Raw genomic sequence first — 27,956 nt, forward strand, 5'->3', positions numbered from 1 at the left:
TAAAACTCTTCTTTCTTGTTGTTTCAATCTTACATAGGTACCCTTAAATTTGTAAACATTCTATTTCACACCTCATTTTAAGATTCACTAATGTCATGCAAATAGTTTTGTTTTATTTGCAGTTTATTTCACAAGTTAACCAAAAAAAAAATCTTATTTCAACCCACACTTATTCTAAAACTGAATTGTTTTTTATTTTGGACAACTTCCACCTTGTATTTTAGTTTTCTACAGATTATTGTAGTATATTTCTAATTTAGGAGCGATTAAGAGAATCTGTTTCCGTACAGTTTAAAATCTAATAATTTTACTGAAGATATATCATCAGAATTGTAAATAACAAATTCCTTTGAATTATGATATTTAACACTCAGTAATTGTGGTTTTTGTGCAGATAGCTGGTACAAAAAACTATTATAAAATCAATCTCTTATTAATATAAAGGATGGGCTGGCTCTGTATTATCTAAATACTCAATACAGAGGATTCAGTAGGAAGACCTAAATTTACATCATTAATAATGGGGGAAAAGGGATCAAGAGTAAGGAGATGGGTGAACCTCTTGTAAGGTAAATGAGAGGGGCTGATAAGGAAACCCATACTATAGGACAACTACCCCACTCAAAGGAAAGCTGAAGGCCTCTCCAGGCAGTAGGCACTCATCAATATCTGTAGCATTGCATTATTGATCAATGATACTGTGTTGTCTAAGATATATCCTGAAACAAAACTATTTTTTATTCCAGTGATTAAAGAACCACCAGAGAACTGATTCAGGGTTTTTAAAGGCACAACCATACTCATTCTCAAAACTGTGTGGCATTCGGAAGCATCCAAATGAAATATAAACTATTCAGCTAGACTCCTTGGAGTTTAATTCTGGTTAATCATTTTTAATTCATGTGATATCAGGTAAATGGTGTGATAGTTTGAACATGCTCTTGTCTTTCTCTGGGATTGTAATTATCTTTTTATTAAAATTTAAAGGCGTTTCTTTAGTTTCATTTTCTTTTAAATCTGCTTATCGGAGTATTAAACTGTATAGCAGTTCTGTTGATATAACACCAGTTAGTAATATTACATGTGTGCAAATGGTAACCAATGTGACTGAAATTCATTTTAATTTTCTAATAACATTTTGATACAATAAGAAAGTTTTGAATTCTTTTGATTATAAATAGCCAATAACTACTTGCCAGTTACAATTTATTAAGCACTGTTTCTATTTGTGTAAGATGTACATGTATAATTAAAAAATTGCAATATAATTCCAAAGTAATATCTACTCAAGCTGATTTAAGGTTGTTAAGCAGTTAGATTTTTTAAACTTTCTGTTTATTATGTAAGTGAACAAAATACATATAGACTTTAAATAAACTAATTTAACTTACTTTGTATTGTTTCCTTCTCCACCAGATGTAACATTTGGTTCTTCAGTGCTGGGACTGTTACCAGCTGACTTGCCAGGTTTACCAGAGGCTGTACTTCCTGTAGGACTGTTTGCACCAGAACCGCCCTGTAACAAAAATGCAGAATTTATTGACAGTATATAACATTATTATGTTTTTGAAAAAATAATATCTTCCACTAATATCTTCCAGATCTAATGTAAATGGCAAAGATGTACCATCAGTGATAGTTACATAAATTAGATTTCTTATTTAGTCATAATATTAGATTAATATTACCTAAAAAGAAAGTAAAAAAAAATGTATATGATCTTTTACACAATTGCATAAAAATTTACTTTTTATTAAAATTTTATGCAATTTCATATACAATTTTGTTCATTGCATCATATTATCATAAGAAAGCTTATGAGGAAAATGTATAACTATTTCATCACAGGAAAATCAAGTAAACATGAGATGACATTAATGTGCAAAAGATAGGGTGGACACTGGAAACAGTTGGTGAGAGGATGGGCATTTTAACATCCATTTAATATTTATTTTAAATAAACACTGATAGAGAAAGTACATGATTGAATGAGGAAGAAATTAACATAACAGATTTTTTTTTAACTTCAAATCAACTTAATAGGTAATTCAAACATAGTTAGATTTTATAAGGAATATTTTGTGGCATCTATTATATAATTTTTATGGCATCCTAAAAAAAGAAACTGAGAGGTTAGCTGTTAATTCATAACTTATGATAAGCCATGAACAGCAAATGTAAAAATGTAAAAAATTTGGACCCCAAATATTTTTTTTTTCCATTTTATCATTTATATATATTTTGCTTTCTAGTATTGATTTCTTTTTACTGGATAAAAAAGGGGTAATTATTACATTGATTCTTGAGAGGAAAGAGGTAAATTAATTTTTAACATTGTCCTACCTGTTCCTATCTTGTTATGGGTAGAGGCATTGATAAAATTTCTTAAGTGTAAGTCACAAGTCAGAAGATTTTTCAGAGAGCGTTTCTCAACTTTTTAGTATTTGCGACCCAATTTTCATTCATAATTTTCATCGCGTCTCCCTCTCATACAATAGCAGTGTATACATTTAATCATGTCTATTGAGTATTTAGATGCAACACTACACTAAGAGCTTAATTAATAACTTTACAAATTACCAAGAATAATTAAATTTATTGATATTTGGCAACATCGATCCGCTGTATTGATAAAACCAGAATTGATGCCCTTCTATCACTCTCTGTCTTACATCCACCATATCGGACATTCTCGCAATTTCATGAGAAGTTCAGATTTGTCTTGAACATTCTAAACGTCTGCGCGACTGTCTGTGCATATAAATGTGCACCTCGTTCAATTCCAGCCAGTATCTAGTAGAGTCAATCCTTCTTCGCTATCGAATCTACAGTGAATGTGTATGTTGTAATTTGCATGTTAATTGCAATTCACGGTATGAAATATTCACGGCAGTAGATCTATACAGAATCATGGATAAATTTTAAAGTGGATTAAGTGAGCATTAGACGATAGTGAAGCATCAAAAGTGCACAGACAAGCATGATTCCGAAAATAAAATTAAGAAAATATTCTTAAGCATACTTAAATTTTGGGTTTATCAGTACTGAAGTAGATGAAGAAGAAAGGCCTCTTTGTCATTTGCTCAAAACTTTTGGTAGCAGATAGCATGAAACCTAATAAACTTAAATGACATTTGGCAATGCTTCATGGTGAGTACGTAACAAACCCCAGGAATTCTTTGAATTACAATTAAAATCATATGAAAAGCAAACATCATTTAAAAAAAAAAAAAAAAACTTTGTGAATGGAAAAGCTTTACTTGCCTCTTACAAAGTTTCATATAAAATGGTCAGATGTAAAAAGCCTTACACCATTTGTGAAGAGCTTGTTTTGCCAGCTGCAATTGAGATTGTAGAAACTATGTTTGGAGATAATTTTGACAAAAAATTGCAGTCTGTACCTCTATCAAATGATTCTGTTGCTCATTGAATTGGTGATATAGCTGAAGATGTACAGCATCAGCTTTTCGGGAAATGTTTGCAACGTGTTTATGAATTAAGAGATGAAATCGCCAATTTTCTAGGGCTGCCTTCGAGGTCAGGGGACTGGAGTCCCTGTACTTCATCACTGCCACCCATCCTTGCAAGTGTGGACAAACGGCGGCTCCACAGGGGGCTGTCAATCACCCTTTCGCTCTCCAGCTATTAAAGTCTTCTTAACAGAACAACTTTCAGGTCCTCTAGTCATCGCACCATTCTTGTTTTTTGGACTCCTTGTTTCTTAAGATTCTCACAATGAGTCGTTCCACTGCCTCTCATGCCTTGCATCTGGAAAGCATGTGGTCTACTATGTTGGAAGCGTTCAGCCAAACAAGTCCAGGACTCTCCCTGATCTGTGTCCATCTAGGGCATGCAAACAATGTATGTGCTGTTGTATCATCCTCACCACACTATACACAAGATGCGGAGTTCCTTCTCCCAAACCGATAGAGATAGGAATGAAACTTCCCATGTCCAGACAGGTACTGGGTGATGTGTAAACCCACCTCCCCATGCCTCCGATTCAATCATAGCTCTATCCTACGTATTAGTTTCCTTGTCCATCTTCCATGGCTCAAGTCTTCCCAATCAGTTTGCCATTCTTCAACTAGCAGAACTTTAGAGTCATCAGATGGCATACCAGCATAAACTCTCAGTAAACACGCCTCTGAACCGGTGGGATTCCAGCAATCACCTGTGCTGTATCGATAGAAATAGTCTTACACATTCAGTTTTATGTCCTCCTTATTATTTATAAACAAACTATGTAACTCTTTTCTTCTTACTTATGTCAGGCATATAGATATGTTAATCAAGTTTAGTTCAATAGCTGTTTTATAATATATATATATTTTTTTCTTCTTCTTGATAATCCTATTGTTAAAGTACTTTTCATTTAAGTTGTTATTAAAGTAAGTTTAATAAAAGATATCTTAAAGGTTATGTTATTTAAAATGTAACTTAAAAATATGAATCTAAATAAATACTTAAATATAATATATCGAATATAAATATTGTACATGTATATAATGATTAATCTTAATAATGTAAAATAATTGTAGCTATGAATATAATAATAAAATAAATGACTTATATCTAAATCTGTAATAAAATGTATATATAATAAAAAATATAATTCAATACACTAACAAAGTATTTATTGAAGATATTATTGATCCAGCTGCATAAGTTTCGAATACTGAAAAATGCAATTAGGCACAGTTACTCGAACACTATATGCAGCTGTGATTTAATTGCCATTCTTTGGAATAGCGAGGAGATTTTCTTGACTTTTTTTTATTCTGAAGGCATCTGCCCAATCTGGAGCGGCGTACAACATAACAGATATAGTTGTCGATAATATCACCTTCTGTTTATTAGCATGTGGACCTGATATGGTTCTCATGAATCTAACTAGAGCCTCAATAATTTTTTCGATCTTTTAAATAACCTTTCTTATGTGTGAGTTAAAGAGACGTGATTTATCCAGAGTTACAACTAGGTATTTAATACTACTGGAAGTATTGATACTGTCTGTGGCTCTCTACACTCTCTACCCATCTGTATTGCTTAGGTTCTAAACTCAAAGATAATTTGGTTTAAGTGAAAAAGTTTTTGGATATTTGTTCATTTTCATGAGATTTGACACAGCCTGCAACAAGAACAAGCGTCCGGAATGTTTCCATCAGTATATTTTTTCTCAAATTTTCTTATTGTATAATTTATTTAAATTTCTATTTAAGTTACCATAAATAGTTATGATTTGTGTGGTTTATGGTTAATAGTTAATCATAATCAATATGATATCTAGTTACAACAGTAATACATCATTTTTGTGCTATGTAATTTATTAATCAATCTTCCTCTCTCAGAGAAGGAGTGGATTCTTCATATCTAAATGTGCATGTGGGAATGTAAGTACTGAACTATTTATACAGTTACATAAGTAAAAACAAGAAACAAATTATTATTATTAATAAAAATTATTGTTTGCAGTTATTTAGATAGAACATTACTCTTTTCTATACTAATTACAATATACAAAATATCAATCTAATTTTGTTTAAAATTACTTAAAATTTCATGTTATGTTATATTTTTGCATATCTGTGTTTTTTGACATAACAGCACGTCAAGTATGCTACCAGAATTTTTTTTTCAGAACTATAATCCAGTAAATGAATTAATAGAATACTTCTATTCTAATCAACTACTATTTAATAGTTTTCTCAACTATTTTAAGATCAGAACTATTAACAACAGTACATGATCTATGATACCACAGAGAAAATGGATTGATTATACTTTTTTAAAAAATCTTCTGAAAGTATATTTGTGTTTACAAAATGAGTTGCATTAAATTTATTATTTTATAAAAATAATATAGTTACATGTTTGCAAAAAACCCTATAATTAATAAAATAACCGTTTTACAACAGGGGTTATGTTATAAAATAAATAATCTTTCTTTTACTATTTGTAGTTCATATAATTATTAAAGCAGTTGGAATTATATAAAATCAATGGGAGCTGTTAGCTAAACATTGAAATTAGTTTACTAAAATGAAACACTGGAACAAAAACAAGAAAAAGTAAACAGAAAAATAAGAGCAACTGTTGAAATTAGTTAAAAACTGTACATATACTGTGTTGTTGATTTAACATTCATTATTTGTTCATGAGTTGGCTCCACTCTTACGGTAATGCTGCAAATTAAACAGTCCAGCTTGATAGGAAAAAGCAAACACTTGTTGCTGAGAGGACTGCTCAAATATTAATGGCTGTTTATGTTACCTGTAGGTATATAAAACCAAACTTAAATCATTCTCCATTTTCAGGTAGATACTGAATAACTGATATCCAACTTAGAATGCACTCTGCACATGATTATGGAAATCCTATTTTGATAAAATTACAAAAAAAAAACCTGTAATACAGTTTGTGTTGCCACAAGATAAAGATTTGAACTAAAAAAATATTTATTTAAAATACAAGAATACTAAAGTTACTCTTACATTTGGAAGTCTATTTAACTTGTACTGAAGCATTCATTATTAATAGTTTTAATTAGTCACTGGGTATGTCTTGTTCAGGAACACAATGAGTCTGTTTTCAACCTTTTTGAACTAGACCAACTTCTGGTCTTTGGTTGCTGTTTTACATATTTATAAGTCAGTGGTTATACTGAATTAAAACTCGGTATTAACAAAATGGAAAAAAATCTTCTCTATAGAATTGGTTTTAATAAAAATTTTGAAGATAATAAATTTCATAATTTTTTCTTTGATGTTAGTTTACAATATCAAAACAAAAAATGATAACGGTGGCTCTATCTCACTTTTAAGGTGAAATGATTTTCTGGCATTTTATTAGATTTTTATTTTAGAATGTTGTGCGTATAAAAAAGTTCAGTCACTGAACTTCTAATATATTTATCTTTTTTGTTCTAATAAAAATTATACAAAATGAAACTAAAAATCAATCTACGAGGTGCGACAATAAAGTAATGAGACTGATTTTTCTTTGCAAGATGTGGCAACCCTGCAGCTTGCGTAGGCACACCATCTTTGACCTTGGTCTATAAGCTATTTCTATTCCAAGCGGCAGATTGATGCAACTGCTCAGTCGTGAATTGTGCTGTAATAAGTGAACACGTGTTTGTGTCTCTCGTCACAGAAATGAAACCGCAAAATATTGCGCAACGGTATGCCATTTCTTTTTGCGTTAAATCGGGTGAAAACGCGACGACAACTTATGGTAAGCTTCAGAAGGCTTTTGGAGAGGAGATTATGTCAAGAGCTCAAGTTTTTTGGTGGCATAAAATTTTTAGTGAAGGCAGAACGAATGTTGAAGATGAAGACCGCAGTGGACGACCATCAACCTCAGGGTGCGTGAAATCGTACGATCTGATCGAAAATTATCCGTAAAAGTGATTGCAGAAGAACTCAACATCAATCGAGAAACGGTTCGTCGAATATTAACTGAAGATCTTGGTATGAGAAGGATTTGTGCAAAAATGGTCCCCAAAAATCTCACACAACAACAGCGAGAAACACGGAAAAATGTGGCAGCCGATCTGTTAGAGCAAACGGCAATTAATCCAGATTTGGTGAGCCGTGTTATCACTGGTGATGAAGGTTGGTTTTTTCAATACGATCCAGTGACAAAACGCCAAAGTTCGCAATGGTGCTCAAAGGGATCACCCAGACCAAAAAAAGCTCGCATGTCAAAGTCTAAAGTGAAATGCATGCTTGTGTGCTTCTTCGATTCCAAGGGAATTGTTTATATAGAGTGTGTGCCTCCTGGACAAACAGTTAACCAATATTTCTACAAAGAAATTTTAGAAAGACTTCGTAAACGAGTTCTTCGTGTCCGTGCCAACATTGCTAATAATTGGATTCTGCATCACGATAATGCGCCATCCCATACTGCTCTGTCAGTACAGCAATTTTTAACCTCAAAACAAATTTCAGTACTACCACAGCCACCTTATTCACCAGATATCGCTTCGTGCGACTTTTTTCTATTTCCAAGACTCAAATGGCGGTAAAGGGACACCATTTTCAAACAACACAAGATGTCCAAAAAGCTGTAACGAGGGTCTTGGAGGATATTGCAGAAGATGAGTTCCAGAAATGTTACCATCAATGGCAGAAGCGCTGGAATAAGTGTGTGCAATCGGAGGGGAACTACTTTGAGGGAGACAACACTAAACATGACTAAAACGGTAAGCAACATTTTTTTTTCTCATCAGTCAGTCTCATTACTTTATTGTCGCACCTCGTATTTCAATAAAATTTATTTATAGCAACTGTATTTAGAGAGGTTATTTATGTATTTATTCAATCCACAGGGTTATAGTAAAAGTGACAATAGTCTAACCCCACTAAGCCTCAGTGATGAGAAATTCTAGTCCCTTGAGGATACCTTCTCTGAGATCAGTGAGATGGATAGGTGGTGTTCGAGGGGTGGTGTTTCATGGGAGGTACTATACGGCGCTTATGGATGAAGCAGTTGATCGAGATGCGTCTGTAGCCTGGCTGGAGTATGCCGAGTTGTTTGCTGAGACGGAAGGCCTTGTATTTGCTATACAGGATAGGGTCGTTAGCACACTCAGCTACAGAAAGCATGTCGTTAAGGATCCTGCTGTAACCATTGACCTGTGCCGTCTTTGTGGATCGACCGAAGAGTCCATCGAACATATCGTTAGCGGGTGTCAGTTTTTAGCTCCAAGGGAATATACAGTCTATCAAAGTGACGAAGATGCTTCACCAGAGGCTCGCTTTGCACCTAGCCGCTTTGAAACGCCTTGCCGTTTCAGTCCCATATTTTAAGTATACTCCTCAGTCTGTATTAGAAGACGATCGGCATAAACTGTACTACACTCGTACTGTTCTGATGGACAGGACAGTGGAGCATAATAGGCCAGACATCGTTCTGACCAAGAAGCAGGAGAAGATCACCTTCCTGATTGATGTAACAATCTCATTGTCCACCAACATAGTGAGGAAGTACACTGAAAAAAATGTGATGTATAGGGATCTTGCAGATCAAGTCGGAGAGATTTGGGACCAGGAGAGCGTAATGGCAGTCCCGGTGGTTTTGGGCGCGATGAGAGAGATTCCACGTTCTCTGCATGATTCATTAAGATCCGTTGGAGCACCAGCAAATCTGTTCCGACAATGCAGAAGACTGTATTGCTGGATACATGCCGCTTGGTCTGTCGGTACGTCACAAGCTCGAGCGATAAGATAACGCCTGTTATTGAGGGAGACGATCAGATAGAGCTACAGGCGGGAGACAATGGCCGTTAACATCTGGCAGTTCATAAATTTTCATGTCTGGTATTTTGTCTTTCATTCATATATTTCACCCATAGTATTCAATAGTTCATGTTCCCACATACAACGCATGTCAGAACAATAGTTATAGCTCTTGCGCCTTGCCTTTGAGCCGGCCAGGATGCGTTTTACTGGGCTTGCCCAAGAGAATAATAATAATAATAATAATAATAATAATAATAATAATAATAATAATAATAATAATAATAATAATAATAATAATAATATTGCCCTGAGGTAGATAATCCCCACGTCCGGAACACAACACCTACATTCCACGTCCAGGATGGCAACAGCTGTACTTACGTACAAATACATGCAGCTGGCTAACGGGATTCCGAGTGTTCTTCTCGGGGATGATATTTTTCGGTCTAATTACATCTATAGATCGTATTTAAGGACTGGATTTTGCGGCCACCTGCAGATACGAAAATTTTAACGAATAAGGACATGGATTGATACCACCTTCAGAGTTGGCGATGTGGCGGCCACGGTCGAAGTGATTGCAGATGTAACGGATGTCTTTCGCTGTCCACATACCCCCCGTGATGGCAAGCATGTAGTTAAGGTGCCCATGTATATCGGCGCATGGGACCCCTGAAAACCTCGGTGTGTAGGAGCCTGGAGTCAGTGCAGAGATTACGCATCCGCTCTCTGCCAAGACATATGCCGGTTCCACCGGAGTACCGGAACGGACCTCCAGGGTTGGTAGTCATGGAGTGGGGGTGTACCCCGGCGGCTAGCCTTACTGCAGAAGCGATAAAAAGACATGCAAATTGAACAACAAACAAACGTGGCAGAGGGTTCACGTAAACACCCTCGTTTAGAACAGGCCGAGAAAGAGTGCAGAATCTCGTCGAATAGAAGTTGAGGCTAGAAAGAGCTTGCAAAAAGCTTTTTTGAAAAGCGACGTTCCGAAACCAAAATATTTAGTCATTACAAAGGAAATTGGTAATTTCTGGAGGGTGAGTCCCATTCTCATTGCTCGAGAAATAACTAAATGTGCCCTGTTAAGGAAATAAGGAAAACCGTTACTGGACTTCATGTGGAGACTATAAATGATGCTCAGTCTCAGAAGATCCTAGGTCTGAAAAAGATTGGAGAATTGCTAGTACGCGTCGATCCCCACGGCACGCTCAACACCTCAAGGGGTGTTGTGGTCTGTCGGGATCTTTTAAACTGTACGGAGCAGGAAATTATTGAAGAGTTAGCACCGCAGGAGTACTAGAGTACATTGCGCATGAGAAGGAATGGCAAAGTCCTACCTTCAGCCTCTCATGTTCTTACTTTTAACCGGCCAACTTTGCCGGAGAAGATAAGAGCGGGAATTCATCGATTCGATGTGCAGGCATTTGTCCCACAGCGAATGAGATGTTTTAAATACCAACGCTTTGGCCACACCGCTGTTAGGTGTGAAAGACCACAAATATGCGTGTGCGGTGATGAGGTGCAGCCTATGAGATGCTTCAAGTGCCAACGCTTTGGCCACACCGCTCTTACATGTGAACCGCAAATATGCGTGTGCGGTGATAAGGTGCATGAAGGAGAGCCATGTAAGGAGCCTCCTGCATGTGTTAATTGCAAAGGACAGCACTCTTGTAGATCCAGAAACTGTCCTGTCTGCAAAGACGACGTAGCTGTGCAGGATTTTGCAGCAATTCATTAAAATAAACCTTTATTCCAAAAGATCTGGAACACTCATTACAATCTTTAAAATGAGATTAGAACAAATTCACTCTAAAGTTAGTTCGATCATCTCTGACTAATCTCAAACTAAATACTGTAACATAATAACTAAAATCTATGAATAGTGATCGTAAAATAATAATATTACTAAAGAATTTTTTTATTTAACAAAGCAATTCGGAACAGATAACCCAGGAGTGAATGAGCTGTAAAGTGCTGTGAAAATATCTGCCAGTAGTTGTCAGATTTGTTGTTAAATCAAGTTTAATATAGTAGAGAAAGGCGGCTCTAATTTAAAAAAATTATATTATGAGAAAATTTTTGGGAAATTTTGCAAACTCTAAACTATAAGAATACCTTGCTCCAGACATCTGAGAGACTTCTGGTTTCACAATAAATTCTTTCAACTACATTAGATAAATGGAACATCATAGATTAACAAACATGTAAGAATTTAAACTATTATTATTTTTAATCAAAATACAAACTTTAATTTTGAATAAATAAATCAATGTTATTTAAATTTAAGTTTTTCAGAACATTTTATTTTTTATATTTTTGAAGTTGTTTTTCACATTCTTATTTCATAGAGATGGTATTATAACTTTTAGACTATGTGTCTGTCTGCTTGTTTTGATAAAATGTAAAAACCACTGATCTAGTTTAAGTGAAACTTTTAATGTTGGAATATCTAAACTATCAGTGAGTGAAAATATGCAATGGAACAGTATATTCCACTTAGTAAAAAAAAAACTTTTTGCTGTTTTATCAGTTACTTTACATTTTAAATTTCTAGCCAGGGCTCAGTTCTTCTCTATTATAAACTTAACCTACTTGTATTATAACTTTGATAAAATAAAATTTTTACCGTTCACAGTGAATAAAATATAGTTTTATATTTTGGCTGCATCAAATACACAGGCATTTATCAATTTATGTCTGGTCGGGTATTACAAACAAATCAATTTGCAAAGCAACATAGTGTATGTACAGCAGACATCAGCTAAACTTAAAAAATTATCACACATACAGCCATTATCTTCAGTACTGCTCAAATAATACTTGGTAAAATATGGAAGTGATTGTTGCAGCTCCCACCAGCATCATTCATTTTTTGCTAGCAGAATGAACTTCTGTAGCTGAGATCAACCATTGACTGTGCATAGTTTAAGGTAATAATGTAATAAGTGATTTTTCTGTGAGAGAAAGGGGCAAGAAATTCAAGGAACCAATACTTCACTGAACTAATATGAACAATGAGAAAGGAAGAGAGGAACAATCCACTATGAATGATGGACTGATTGAACAAATTTAACATGCCGTTTGTGATTAATGCCACTTCACAGTCACTAAATTTGTGGAAATTTTCCTCAAATTTCAAGGTCCATTCTTTATGGAATTATTACATACATGGGTTATTATAAGTATTGTGCATGATAGACATCAAAACAATTTACAGGTGTCCACAAAGTGAAAAGAATGAAATTGGCATTAGCTTTTCTCTAGCAGTACTAGAAAAAAGGGTTGAGAAATTGTTATTGGGGATGATACATGGATTGAGACAGTGATTCATCAATACTGAAACAACAATAGAGCCCAAACAGTAAATGCATACACAATTCTCCAATAACCCAAAAAGATTCAAACAAAAAAATGATAGCTACATTGTTTTAGGATCTTAAAGGAGTTCTATTGGCAGAATTTATGAAGCCAGGTATGACAATAACTGTAGACATTTATCCTGAAATGTTGACAAAGTTTAGGAGAACAATACAAAATAAATGGCGAACGATTCTAATGAAAGGGTTAATTTTTTGCATTTCAGTGCAATGATTCACATTGCAGCTAATTTTGTGCTAATACTAAGTGTAAACTAAACAAGTTTACAAGTTTAAGTGGCCGAATTTTTACTTTCCCCTTAAACTAAACAAGTTTAGGTGGCAGAATTTTTACCTTCCACTTAATCCCTGATTTGACATTGAGTTTCATCTGTTCACAAAATTTAAGAGTTAGCTGGCTATTGAATACTTTAATGATGAACTCGTGGATGCATGCGTATATTGGTGGTTCTATTCTTTGAAGAGGGAATGAACAAGCTGATGTCACCGTAAGATGTGCTTGAAAAAATTTTGGTAGAGATTATGTTAAGAACTGAAGTAAAAGCATGAATATAACTTTTACATATCTGTAGCTTGGAGGTAAAGGGCAACGTCACTATTTTTGTCAAAAATGGGTTTATGAGTGAATCATGTAGTATTTTTTATGCTCTTTCTAGTGGTATACTTCACTATCTCCAGTTGTGAATAATAAACGAGATAGCTACTTTTAAAATGACTACAAATACAGATTCTACTATGGTAAAGACACCAAGTGTTGATGTCATTATATATCTCTTAGAACAATTCTGTAGCCTAGAGGTAAAGGACACCATCTCCAATTTTACAGTGGAGCAGTTTGAAGTTTTGAAATTTGCTTTTTCTGATTTCCTTTGCTCATTATCATCCTTCCATCATAACATTTTCTTCTAAAATACCTCTTTAAGAAATTAAGCACATATATGGAGGTGTATGTGTAAAATTAAGTGTTACCAAAAAATTACTGCATTACAATGGAATGAAATTTTTAAGGCTTACTCGAATTCAAGAAAGGGTCGTCACAATTTAAAAAGACAGTTCATTGTGTCCTGCATTAAAATAGGACCAAAAGAAAGATGTAGAGGTACGGATGGTACAAAACTAAAATAAAATTCACTATAGTTTAAACATAAATGGGTGTCCAAAGTGATGTTTTTAACACACTAGCTGTGTCTAATACAGCCATAGTTAATGCAATTAAAAAAGAAGAATCTGGAGGAATCATAAAAATAAACAAAAGAGAACGCTGTACACCTGTCATGAAAACACCCAAAGAAGTAATTCAAAATGTTATTCAACACATAAATGTTATCCCAAAATATATGAGCTACTATTCACGCATGAAAACTAGGAAACACTTTTTAAGTCCCGATTTAAATTTAGAGAAATTGCATTTATTGTATCAAGAACTCTGTGTTGAAAATAAAATAGGTAAAGAAAAAGTAGCAAAAAATGGCTTTAAATAGATATATTCAACAAAAAATTCAACTTGTCATTTAAGCAGCACAAACAGATACCTGTGATTCGTAACTAGCAAAATTAAAGGCTGAATTAACTTCAAATGGTAAAAAATCTATTCAAAGTAATTATAAATTACACCTTAAGAGATCACAAAAGCGGTATGAACAAAAAAGTAAAGATACTCAAGATGCAAAGAACAGTCAAACAGTAAAAGTGTTGGCAGCTGATTTACAAAAATGTTTACAAACACCACACTGTTAACAAACACCAAAATTATCTACTACAGGAAGTTGTAGATGTTTAATTTCAAAATTTATGATTCCAATGATCAACTTCATTCTGTATGATGTGGGATGAAACTGAGGCAGGATGTAATGGGAATGAAATAGCTTCTTGCATTCTAAAATTGGCTGAACAAAACATTCTCAATTCAGAAAATTAAGAAATAGATATTAGGGTCAGACAATTACTAAGCCCAGAACAAAAATTTGGTTATTGTAATATGTTTTTCCTACATTTTACACCGATACCCACAAGTATTAGTCATAAATTCTTGTTAAAAGGCCATACACATATGGAAGTGGACAATGTTCATCTGCTGATAGAATGAAACAAGAAGAAAATAATGAATTACTTACATATATTGATATTGACACCAAGGGATTGGAGCAACTGGTTCACCAATATTCAAAAAAGTATTATGTTTTCAATATGGAATTATGTGAATGCAAGAATTTGAATTCACTGTACAGAAAGACATCTCTTGTTTATTTACAAGAAAGTTTTTAATAAGCAGGCAATACTCTTGTCACAATTTGTTCACATTAAATTTCAGCAAGAAGATATTGGTGAATTATTTTATAAACAAGAAACTGATGTTGATTAAGAATTTCTTTCAGTTAATTTACAAAGAAATTTGAGAAAGAATGACATCAAGTTTCCAGATGTACTTTATGTCATTAGGGTCGATCCAAAACCAATATCACTATTAAAATACAAAGACCTGTTCACTCTACTGAAGTATTTACCATCAGAGTGTCATCTGCTTTATCAAAACATACATTATTGCAGTGAAGTAAATGATTTCCCTGAAGAAGAAAGTGATCAAAACTATAGGAAATAATTATTTTTAATGAAAGATTTAGTTTAGAATAGTTTTATTAATAAATTGTATATGAATATGATGGAGATTTTCTACTATTTAATCATTTAATATTAATTTTGAATTTTTTTTGTATATTGTATTGTATAATCATTTTATTGCAAAATTTATTTGTCTCTTGGATGAAACAATCAGGAGGTTGTGTTTTTATTGTTTTTTATGTACAGTATTTTTTAATAAAATATTTTTTTGTAAAATAAAATGTAATTTTCTTCAGACTTACTGCTTTTCTTTCACAAATGACTAGACATCATGTTAGAATTCATTTAAAAAAAGTATTAAGTACATAGAGGTATAAGACACCATGTCATTTTTAAAAAAATATAAAACAAAAATTATTAAATATGTAACAACATCTATTAAAGTAGACATAAATAAGGTATTTCAGTAGAAAAAGTTATGATGGAAGAATGGTGATGAGCAAAGGAAAATAGAAAATGTGAATTTCAAAACTAACTTCTAACTGCTCTATTGTAAAACTGCAAAAATGGAGATAGTGTCCTTTACTTCTTGACTTCAGATATAGTAAATGTTTTTCAATTTATTTTGCTTATTGTTATTACTTGATTGGAGGTTAATTTACAAATAACCCTTGTATTATGCATATTACAAATGCAAGATGCATAATACAAGGATTATATATCTATTCACAGAGGAACTGAAATTTTTTAATTTAAAAATTGACACCAAAAGGAATGCTTCAGGGTATAATGGTAATATTTGAAATCCTAAATAACCCTACACATTAGGCATATATGAGTTTCAAATTAGAGAATAAGTAACTATTCCAAGAAAGGAAGAAAATAAAATAAGAATGATAGAATTGCTATTAGTTCATTTGGTAGAAACCAAAAATAATTAGAAGAAATTCTGAATGGTATGAATTTATTGACTGAATAAAAAATTCAGTTTGATAGTAAAATACAAAAAAATGTAATGAGATGTGTTAAAAAGGAACATAATGAGGAATTTGATTTAAAAACAGGTAACTTAATTAAACTAGAAGTTGAAGATTTTGTTATTTAATTAGTAATAATAATAAGAACTAGGTAAAATATGCATGAAGAGTTGATTAACAGTACCAAGGAGATCACCCAAGTTGAAAAAGTTCTGCTAGCATCAAAAATAGATATAAGGATAGAAGAAATTCTTAAAGTAATTGTATGAAGTATATTATTTACGATAGCAAAAGTGAACAATAGGAAAGCAGAAAGGAAAAGATTTCCCTTGAAGTGTAGTTCTAAGGAAGGATGTTAAAGATAAGGAGGGTTGATAAGGAATGAAATTAAAAAAAATTCTAAGATGAGAAAAAGTGAAATCATTTTGCAGATGAATTACTATTTGGTTAGGGATAGATACAAAGACATTCAGGTTTAGTTTTGGTAAATGAGGGATGTGCAGAAGGAAAATACTACAGAAGAAGATAGTATTAATTGGATTATGTTAAACATGTAACATAGGGAGTAGAATGAAATAAATATATTGAAGATGATAAGAACATTATAAAAAGGAATGAAGAATAGCAACAAACTAGAAAAATGATCAGAAAAAAGTTTATATGTATATATATATATATATATATATATATATAAAACTATTTTTTTTAATTATGTTTTTTTAAAAAAATAGATTTCCATCAAATGAAAAGATACTTCAATTAATTTATTTCTCTGTAAAGTAAAATGTGTTAGATGACTATAAGCAAAACTGGAAATGGTACTTGACAATGACATGACCAGTTGGAAAGTCTGGAAATGGGAATTTAATTTTGGAATCAATCCAGTTACAAGGGTGGAAATGTTTGGCTGAAAGCCTCTTGTGATAAGGTTTTGTAATGTCAGCTATTGATCATGGAGGAAAAAATATATTGTGTATGGCCAGCTTTAAATTTATTTTTATTAAACTGATCACTACACACTGTATTAATATACTATAGAAATAGCTAGTGTTAGAAAAATGATGAATTGTGGTTGGCAGGAAGTACAATGTTTAAAATATAAAAGCTAAATTGACATTGATGAATCATTTCTTAATAAGGTAATGATGATTAAAAAACCTTTAAAAGTATTATGTTTTTTTTTACAAAAAATGTATTAACTCTACTCTGAGCAACAAAAGTAAAGAAATATAAAGATTCTTCTTAGTTATAGTAAAAGATTATAATTACCATATGATTAAAATTATCACATATTGATAATCCATTTATTAAAGTAATATAAAAAAAACACAGACTTTTTTTTATTGTGTGACTTGTAAATATTCATAAAAATAAAATAAAAGCAAAATTATTGTTTTTTTTTTTATTAAGAATAAACATATTCTAGTATAAATTTTATAAAAAAAGAGTATATAATCATGAATGTTTTTGTAGTGATAAGCAATATATGTAGCAGCTGCGAAAGATATATTTGAAAAGGGAATGTTGTGTTATGTTTAAACTGAAAAAGGAAAATGTAAAACTGAAACAAAGGGTTGTATAATCTGCAACGTTTCATACTCTAATGTATTGTATTCACTCACTAATATTCACTGTTTGTATATGATAAAAGAAATGTTCACCCTGCTAAATATCTGTAAGCCTTTTGTTTTCTTTCTTTTTCTGTTGCCCTTGGGTCGTTGTAGATGTGAACTGTTAGAAAAGTAAAATACTACTTTCTTGAAATCAATTAATTAAAGTTTTAAATAATACTACAGAATTCATTAAATGATAAAAACATTTTTTTTGAAATTACGTTTTTTATTTATCATATCTAAACTTAGTTATTCTTTTCTGTTTAGTTTCACTAATCTTCTTGAGAACAATGTTCTAACTGGATTAAATTCTGCATAAAAGTAACTGGTTAAACAAAAAGTGTACTTTGCACTCAACTGCCTCTGATTATATCAGTATAATCTTCAATATAAATTAAGAAACAAAACAAAAGTTGGTGATAGTTATTCAGAAGCTTAATGACAGCAGACTTTGTCTTGAGTTGTGTAATGGTAATTACAGTAAACTGTCGGTAGAAAAAAGAAATCTTTTTGTGTATTATCATTCAGAAATCCTAGATTTAATAGTATTTTATTTTTAATTTTAAGCACTGATGTAATTCATGTTTAGCTTATTCCTTAATTAAAAATACCAAATAAAGTGATCATTATAACTCTGTACTTGAGAAATTTCTTCAATACTATAAATAGTGGTATGCAAACTTACAAAGGTTTATAACTCATTTCTTTCTCATCACACTTATTAAACTTATAATTGATTGAATGAAGTATGATGATTTTTACTTTGATGATTTTACTTTTTGATGGTTATTTTATTTGTTTTTTTGTAATATAATTATGTCTATACATGTTCCTGATGTCTATGAAGTCTAGAAATAAGGTTCTTTCTTAAGGCAGAATGATGTGTGTGTGTGTGTGTGTGTGTGTGTGTGTATTAATATTTGATAAAATATTTTATTACAGAACAGCTCCTGTTCTATAATAGAATGATCATTTGGTCTCCCCTCCACTTCTGATATCATCTTCCAGTTTCAGTCTGTCTCTCAGTGACTAAGCATAAGATAAATCACTCTTTCATGTTTTACTATACTCTGATGTTTGTTTCTGAGCCTAATTCTAGAACTAACAATTCCAGACTGAATGAACCCTTTCATGAAATCTATTCTAATAACCCTAGAAATTTCAAAGATTTTCTGTTAGTGTTCAAAGATTTTCTCTTATTATTCTACAGCGGATTAGTGTTTGTACTACTGCAGTTGGTAATCCATCAGGGAAATTCATCTCCATTAAAATAATGCAAATGAGCACAGATTCTGGATAGCCCCAATCAATGTGCTTTCGAGGAGTCAAAGTGTTTTGAAAATCATCAAAATTTAAATATAACAACAATTTTTTTTTTGGATGATTAATGTAAATTGGGTTTTAAAAATTGGTAAACTTATCTTAAGCACTTTAGATATATTTAAAATCTCCATATTAGCACTCAACGGAACAAAATATCTTCATGAAAACTACTTTGAATCTGAACAATACAGAATTTTGAAAGGAAAACTGGGAGAATATTCATGTATAACATGCTACTGCTTGAAACTTGAAGATCTCTTCAAAACTTTAAGAGATGCCCTAACAAAATGTGGAAATTGCCTAATGTATAACTTTGAAAATTTCAAATAGGCCATTTTACCATCTCTCATAAGAATTACAAAGAGATAATGAACATTAAATTCCAAAAATGAGCAAACATAGTTTCAGATCATTATTTAACTAGAATAAAAGTAAACTTTATATCAGGTAGAAAAAGAGCATCTCCTATAAAATACAATAATGTAAAATAGAAGAATTATGATTAAATAAAAATATTTAAAAAAATTCTAACATGAAATTAAGACATTAAACAACCCTGTTTGTCAGAAAAATCCCAAAGAATTGAAAAAATAGTAAAAAAAAACAATTATTCTAGTAAAAATAGAAGCACGAGTTGGTGGGATGAAAACTGTGAAGAAAAAAAATCTGAATTCTAAGAAAATAAAACTCAACTAAAAATCCAAATGATTTCAAGAACTTCAAACAAAGAAAGAAAACAGCCAAAGTCTTAAGGAAAACAAGAAAAGCTTCAAAAACTACAATTAAATAAAATTATAGAAGACTTCAAAAAGAACAAGACACAGGATTTCTGCCAAAAATTTAAATACAAATTAAAAGGTTATCAATCTTGGAGTCCAATTTTTTAAAAATGAAACCTGGAAACTATTCCATAATATCAAAGAGAACTCTAAACTTTTAACAAAGTACTTATTCCAACTGCATTTTTACCAAATAGTAAATAACCATCTGTCTTTCTTAAAATCGATCTTTTGCCCATCCTCAGAATATGTGAAACATAGGGATATACAACTGAAATACAGCATAAAAAACACAACTGATTTGGATTGATGATAATTCACTAGCAGGTTGGGTAATAGATGATTATTTGTTATTAGGCTAGTGCCTACATAAGTGTGCTACCATAATCTACAAAAAGGAAAATTTTGATTTTAATTTATAGTTAATTTATTATCTACAAAAACAGCTTTTTTTCATGTTCACTGTTATTTAAAATAAGATAATTAAATAACTGTTATTTACTTACAGCAGGTGTAGTTCCTGGACTTGGGCTTTTTCTAAGATAATGTGGTCCACTTGCAGATCCAGCTGGGCTCTTAACTGCTGTTGGTTTACGATGATGATAAAATACAAGTGGTGCTGTTCTGTCACCAACAAGTTTTGTATTTAATGCAACTGTTTCTCTTCTCCGATAAAGGAAGCATAAAAATCCAACTGTTAATAAAAACAGTGAGGAAGCTAGACAGATCCCCAACACAGCCGGTCCTGATACTGTAACATAAGAAAAAAAAATTGAATTTAAAAATGTATATCATTATAATGTCAAGAAAGTAACGAAAACAACAAGTTCAAAAAATAAATTATTTATTTACCCAGCATAGATTACAAGTAAGCACATTTTCACACATTTTAGGAAGTATTTTACGATATTACTTATATGTACATATTGCTCAGAGAATAATTTTGATTTATTATTGACTAGAATTTGCTGTCTTCTTGATACTTCCTCATATTGATTAGGATTTACATCTTACATTATGATGCAGTATAGATAAATATTTTATTCAGAACATAAAAAAAATTATACATTTTATGGTGTGAAACGTGTTTGGACTTTCCTGACACGTGCAGGGAATTGTATTTGTGTAGATCACAGTTCTGCTGTATGTCCAGCTGTTGATCTTTGAAAATAACCAGTTTCTTTTAAGTGGCCTTTTCCTTCTAGTGATGTAGAGGTAATGTGGAAACTTCCATGTGTCAACCAAATGAAGTTGGATTTCAGGGAAAAGTTGGCTCTAATTGTTTAGGGATGCAGTAACTTTAGACTTTCAAACATTTTGGGTTGACTTTATGGGTGGTGGGCTCTGTATTGCACCTCTACAGGCTAAATCTGGATACCAAACCATAAATGGATGGCTAAATACTCGATCAGGTTCCTGAGGTTGGCTGCTTATCGATGGAATGGCCCCATTTTGCCACGTAAGTAGGCTGGAGTCAAGTGACTGGGCTAAGGTAAGATTTAATCCTGTTCGAAGCCAATGGTGATTCTAATTCAGGCCCACCTCAATAAAAATTGCTTTTAGTGACATGCTGCGTGTGAAGTGATGAGGGTTTATTCATTCATTCCTCTTCAGTGGGTGTGCTGAATGAGCTTCGGATTTCAATTGGCAACTGAAATGCAAGTGGGTGAATAACACTAAATTCTAATTATACAAACCACAGCATTCAGAAAATAATGAAACATAATATATATCTAAAATATCATTTATGTCTCATTCAATATTCCGTTCAATAAATTCTTTTTTTTACTTTATGAATAAAAAGGAAGTTATACTATTTTTAAGCCAAAATTTAACTTTAATAAGATTGTTAGAGATTTAAATAATTACTTGTCAGACCAGTACAAAGAAAAAATAGGCTTTCCGGAATAGTGAATTAAGGCTAATAAAAAGAAGAAAGGAGAAAATAAGAATGATGATAGAAAATGTGGTTTATGAATATTAAGAAAATTACCTGAAAAAAAAAAACAAAGCCTATATAATAATTCATCAACTAGCAAAATTTCTGGAACATGAAGTAAAACTGACAATCGATACTTAGTTGGAAAGGGTGAACTTTCCTTCTAAAACCTTTCCATGAGATTTATTTTTTCTTTATTCCTAAACAATATTAAATCATTTTGTATAGTTTTATTCAAAAGTACATATTTTTCTTTCCAAGCAGTTTTTTTCTTCAGTATGTCAGTAATAAGGCAGCTCAATAAACAACATTTTTACTATAGGGTACATAGTTTACTATAGGGTTAGATTTTTTTTTATTATTATGGTAGTAAGCATAATTACTACCATAGAAAGCAATTCTGACTAGTGGCATTTTATCTCAGATGTTTTACGTATTTCACAGCCATAAGAAAGACTAACAGGTTGTGTAAAGCAACAAATTAATGTAATCCTTTTTTGTTGAGTACAATGCATTATATTCAGTGTTTTCATTCAGCACGAAAGCTATCTTTCTTCTATGTTGAATTCAGAATTATAAAGTAATATAATGTATAAATATTTAGTGTATTTCATTTTTTTTACGATTAATGTTTGTTTTTTCCCCAAAAGTGAACGTTGCAATCTATTCAACTACTAAACAATAAGCCACCCACCCCCACGGCCCAATGACATTAGGATGATATGTATGACACATAAATGATGTGTAGTTTTGTACATACTCAGACTGATCATTCCTGAGACATGTGGTTAATTAAACTCCAACCACCAAGTACACTGTTGTCCATTATCTACTAGACCAGTCCAGTGGGCTTATTTGTTTTTCTAAATGTAAACTTTTAAATCCGTTTGAAAATATTTTTTTATTTTTAATCAACCTCAAAAAGAAGTTCTGAATTTGACATTTGTGTGCATTTATTTATTCATGTAACCTTAGTGTTCATAAAATATATTGATTTCAATGATTCTTTTTTATTTATTAGAAGTTCTTCTAGTGATCCTATTGTCAATTTATTTTTAGGTAGCTTAAATAAAAGATTAAAAAAAAATATATATATATATATATTGTCTACATAAACAACATGAAAATTTAAAAAAAATTATCATTATCAATAATTAATATCGGACTATTATTTCATATTGATATTGGAGACTGGTGTCATTCTAATATAAAAAGTATTTTAATATACTAAAGCATATTAATAAATATAATATTAATAAAGTATTTTTATATTAGAATATTAAATAGTTTAATATTTAAAAAAATTTTGTACAGCAAAGATAGTGAAGATGTTGTATCACTCCTTAATAAAATCGAGAATTATGTGTTGTATAACTTGTTGGGGAGGTAGGTATTCTAATATAAAGCTATTATTGGTAGCCCAAAAACATGTAATTAGAATGATTTTAAATAGAAATAAATTTAGCAAATCTTTTCCACTTTTAAAAAATTTAGTATATTATCGTTAAGATATGTTGTATGTTTTTAGTCCTAAAATTTTTTTTAAAAGGTGTAATATGTATAGAGTAATGAACACAAATGTCAAGAGTAATTTAAGTAGGAATGATAAATTTGTATTGCCAAAATTGGAACTGTATTGACTTTTTTATTTATTTGTGGCTTCGAAGGTGTACAATTTGTTACCTAATAATATAAAGGAATCAAGAAACTTTAGAGAATTCAATACTTTGTTATTTGTATGATTACTAGAACATTCATATGTATTTTCATACAAATATGAAAAGATGAAACTGAAAAGTTATTCTAATCTAATAACTAAAGAAATTACTATTTTAGGATTACAATATTTATACATTGTTATTATTATTTTAAGTTGCTGACAGTCTATCTCAGCATTTCGGTTTCATTTTATAAAATGTTATTGCGATGGTAACTCTCAACACGTTTTTGTCTACAGAGGGTTCCTAAATTTTCATAAAAGTTAAACATCTATGTTATATTGTAGAAATTGTTTTATTCAATTTTTTTATTTTTATTATTATTATTAATAAAGTATGTTACCGTTGGCGATTTCGTGTGAAAATAATAAATAAATAAAATAAACAAATTTTTGCAAGAAAATTAATTAGAAAACTCTAAGTAGTAGTATCTTTATATTTTCCTGTATTTATTTTCCTTTTTTATCAAAACCCAAGTTTCTCACTTTCTGTGTTTTGCAAAACGTTTTTTAGATGGATATTATTATTTCTGGTCTACCAGCAATTTTATTAAAAATAGTAATAAAAAATTTCCTTTTTTGAATTTCAAGATTGATAAGTTGTTCATAATTATTGTTTTTGATTTTATACATACTTTCAAGGCAAACAAATAAAAATCAATCCCATAGCAACCAACCGGCAAGAATTTTTTATCAATAGGTGTATTATAACTAAATGTTAATATTTTAGAAATTGGAAAAGTAGCTCAACTTTTTTTGGCATTTTATGGTTTTTGTTTTAAGTAGGTTTAATTTTATTTAAAAGTTTACCTTATTTAATATAAATTTTTTAATGATTATTTATTTTTACACTGGCTGTTTTTTAAATATCATTTACTTTAAATTTAAATTTGTTATACACTGTATGTAAATTTCATTTACATAAATTTTTGCATTTTAATCATTATTATAACAAAATTTGTTGTCATTATAACAAAACACAAAAATTGCCACCATAAAAATGAGGAATTGCAATTTTAATTATTCCTTTCAATTACCATTAGTAATTTTATTTATGCCTATTTATTCATCATTTTAATAAATATAATTTTTCAATGTAAATTCGTACGTACATAAAACTATTTAAGTATTTGTAAAATTTATATAAATAAAATATTCTAAAATTGTTGTATTATTCTAGTATTTTTTGTCATTATAGTCTCTCCCATTAGCAACTACTTTACTCCATGTTGTTTCTTTAGCAAATTATTTTATTTAATTACTTTTCATCATCTGAAACTTTATTCGTCTCTTTTACTAAATATTCAAATTCATCATCCCTAATTCCAGTCTATTAATATTGTAATTATTACCAATAAATTTTACCAATTGAAGTATTGTAAATATCAATTAAAAAATATTATTTTAATTAAAATTCTCAATCCTTTTCCACATTGTATTAACTTAAGTTATATTAAAAACATATTTAGAAAGCACGTTCATCGATTTAACAGGTACCTGGACCTAAATGAATATTTATTACAAAAACCACTGCAGACACAGTAAAAAAAAAATTAATAAAGACAGCTAAACAAAATCACTTATGAATAACAGAGAGGAATCAGATAAAATATGGAAAAAAATTCACTTTGTCCTCTGTGGACAGGAAGGTAAAATATTTAAAAAAAACTCTTTATCATGGTGTCTAGAAAATCGGTTTCTATTCTCAGAGACACTAAAGATAAACATCAACTCTTTGAAAATGCAGACAAATATAAATTGCTCTGAAAGAACAATAACCGCAATTTAGGATAACACGTTGTTCAAAAGCATACTGAAACTAGAATAAAGGAGAATTTAATCCATTATAAGTAAAATAGACCAGAAAAGCCTGTATTCTCAGGAAACTGGTCAAAAAGTAAGCTTATTAGAAATTATGTTTTTTTAGAGAATATTTGTAATTAACTTGAATTGAATACTTCTAAGTATGATGGATAAGCTTCATTGTTAAATAAAAATTAACCCCACTCATTAAATTAGTTATTTTCTTTGTTTTCGTTGTGTGAGATATCTGTTTGAAATTCATGCTGACTCTTTTCTCTCATCTTTTGACTCTCATGCCGACTCTCATCTTTTCGAGATTAATCTCATTTATCCAGCTCTTTGTAAGGGTTGGATTATAAGTTAAGTAATTAGGTAGTTTCTGAGTGGTTTTAAAACAGCCTTTGGATTTCAAGTGGAATTATCTAAAGTGATACTTCAAACTTTTTAGTCAACATATAATTTTACAAATTTTGTAATTTTCTAACAATGGAAGAAATATACTTTTTATAATATTTCACAGTACTATTTATTTAAATATTTAATAATAAATGTTATATAATTATCATGTTTTCTTTTAATTATAAGTATTTATTTACTATTAATATTTTTTACTATTTTCTCAATAACTTCTGTTGATGACTGTTTATTAACAATCAAATTATCTATCTAGTAATTAATTTAATTAAGATTTTTTATTAACTGGTTTTGAGCATTTTTAATTTAAAATCTATTTGTGTAAATCTATATTATATACATATAAATTATAACATACAGCTATTATTCTATGTTTGCAGATGATTAATTAATTTATCTCGCAGCTGTGTTTGGAAATATGATATTCTGTACAATATTCTGGTTAATATTTGAACTAGGAACTTTGTGGAAGAAAAAAAGAAATTGAAGTTTTGTCTATATTTTATTTAAAACATCTTTTTTTCATGATAATTTTTGTGTTTATGGAAAATTGAAGGAAATTATTTAATTATTAGACTTTATCTTTTTGAGCATTACATAAAAACATTTTACGAAACTTCGGGATGATTTTTTCTTAAATATAGATTAAATTTAACCGAATTAACAATTTTATCATTTTGACGATCGTTTTAAATTTTATTTATGTTTGATCAGAATCTGATTTTAATGAAATTTAAAATTTGCAAAACATTTTGTAGTGGTATTTTTTTTTAATATTTCAAATGGGAGTTCTGTTCCCCTATCAAGTGAACTTTAAAAAATTTTTTTTTCTTATGAATTCATTCTTATGTCTAAGAAAAACGTTTGTTTTTTGTTCTGTGTATGCACTTGCACTTTGAAAGAATGGGATATTCTTTGTACTCATGATTAAATATCAGATGCAAGTAATGTACTAGAGAATCTGTAAGAAGAAAAATGGTTTTTCTTTGTTTGTTAACAAACAAACAAAAAAAAAATGGTTAACAAAAAAAAAATTATTCTGCTTTGTTTCTGCTTGATATTATGACAATTTTTTAGCAAAGTGGTTGCATTTCCATTTTTCATCTGAAATTGTTTGAATCCCGCACATAGAATTATTAATATGTTTCAGGTTTTTACTGTACATTCCTTCTAATAGCTAGAGTCACGAAAAGCATTCAATCGTAAAAATTCTATCCTCCTTAGTCCAGAAAAAAGTTTTAGAGACGGGCGGTAGCAGATAAACAGCAGAGGGAACGAATAAAAACTAATGAAATAAAAAAAAAATTAAATTAGTAGAAAAATAGTGCTGGAATCTAGCTTACTCACAGAATTAAATATTAATGCTCAACATTTTTGTTGAAGAAACGACGATGCGTAAACTATTTTACATAACCAGATTAAAGAAAAAAGAATTGCTTAATAAAATATTGAAAGTATTTAAACCACTTATTGATTTTCTCAGTAAAACTAAGTAACTTACAAACACTTGTTTGTTGAATAAATGATCTCTGTATGTAAATTATTTTACCTTTCACAATGATATTTGCCATATTTAATACTGTACTCATGTCGTGACAATGATTTTTATAAAAACGAGTGACAAGTCATATGAGATTACTTATAGTTTGAAGCCATTTTTATTTCAAAATTTGACAAGACTGCATAAATCTTGCCACGCTTAACGATTGTTTATAAGAATATATTTAATATAAAATTTCGTTGATTCAGACTGCGTTGTTGTAAGCAGATAGTTCTAAGATCATTTTTTGTTTTATTAATAAAGATGAACGTTGAATTCTGTAAATACGAAGATATTGTGCTAGTCTTCGCTGAAATAATAATAGTATTGTCATAAGAACTTTTAAAACATATTTTTGCTGTACGAGTATGTACTGTGGAATCAGCAGAAATGTTTGGTTTTTGTGAAATTTATGACTTATAGAAGTTGTGCGAAGATAATAAGGCATGGTAGATGTAAAATAATAACAAGACAATAGATCATTCTCAAGGATCTTCAATAAGTTGTGTATGTGTAAAAAAATTTTTAAACGGGTGAATATTAATCCTAATAAAATAACGAAAGGAACGTACAGAACGATGTTAGTCTACTACTGAGCGTTTGCTAAGTAAGGTTTTGTGAAATGCGGGAATAAGTGACCGTTTTTATTTTGAGTTTATAGTTGTAG

At 30.6% G+C, this 27,956-nt stretch overlaps 1 protein-coding gene across 1 annotated transcript in view; it reads right to left on the reverse strand.

Annotated features, from left to right (window-relative positions):
• Positions 1 to 27,956, reverse strand: part of Syt4 (Synaptotagmin 4) — a 367,686-nt gene that overhangs the window by 45,924 nt on the left and 293,806 nt on the right. The window contains exons 2-3 of the mRNA XM_075354746.1: positions 20,383 to 20,627; positions 1,392 to 1,516 (exon numbers count right to left, since the gene is read on the reverse strand). Coding sequence (XP_075210861.1) covers positions 1,392 to 1,516; positions 20,383 to 20,627 — 370 coding nt within the window. The remainder of the gene's footprint in view (positions 1 to 1,391; positions 1,517 to 20,382; positions 20,628 to 27,956) is intronic.

The sequence above is a fragment of the Lycorma delicatula genome, chromosome 1 (assembly GCF_047948215.1).
Source record: "Lycorma delicatula isolate Av1 chromosome 1, ASM4794821v1, whole genome shotgun sequence".
Taxonomy (NCBI): domain Eukaryota; kingdom Metazoa; phylum Arthropoda; class Insecta; order Hemiptera; family Fulgoridae; genus Lycorma; species Lycorma delicatula.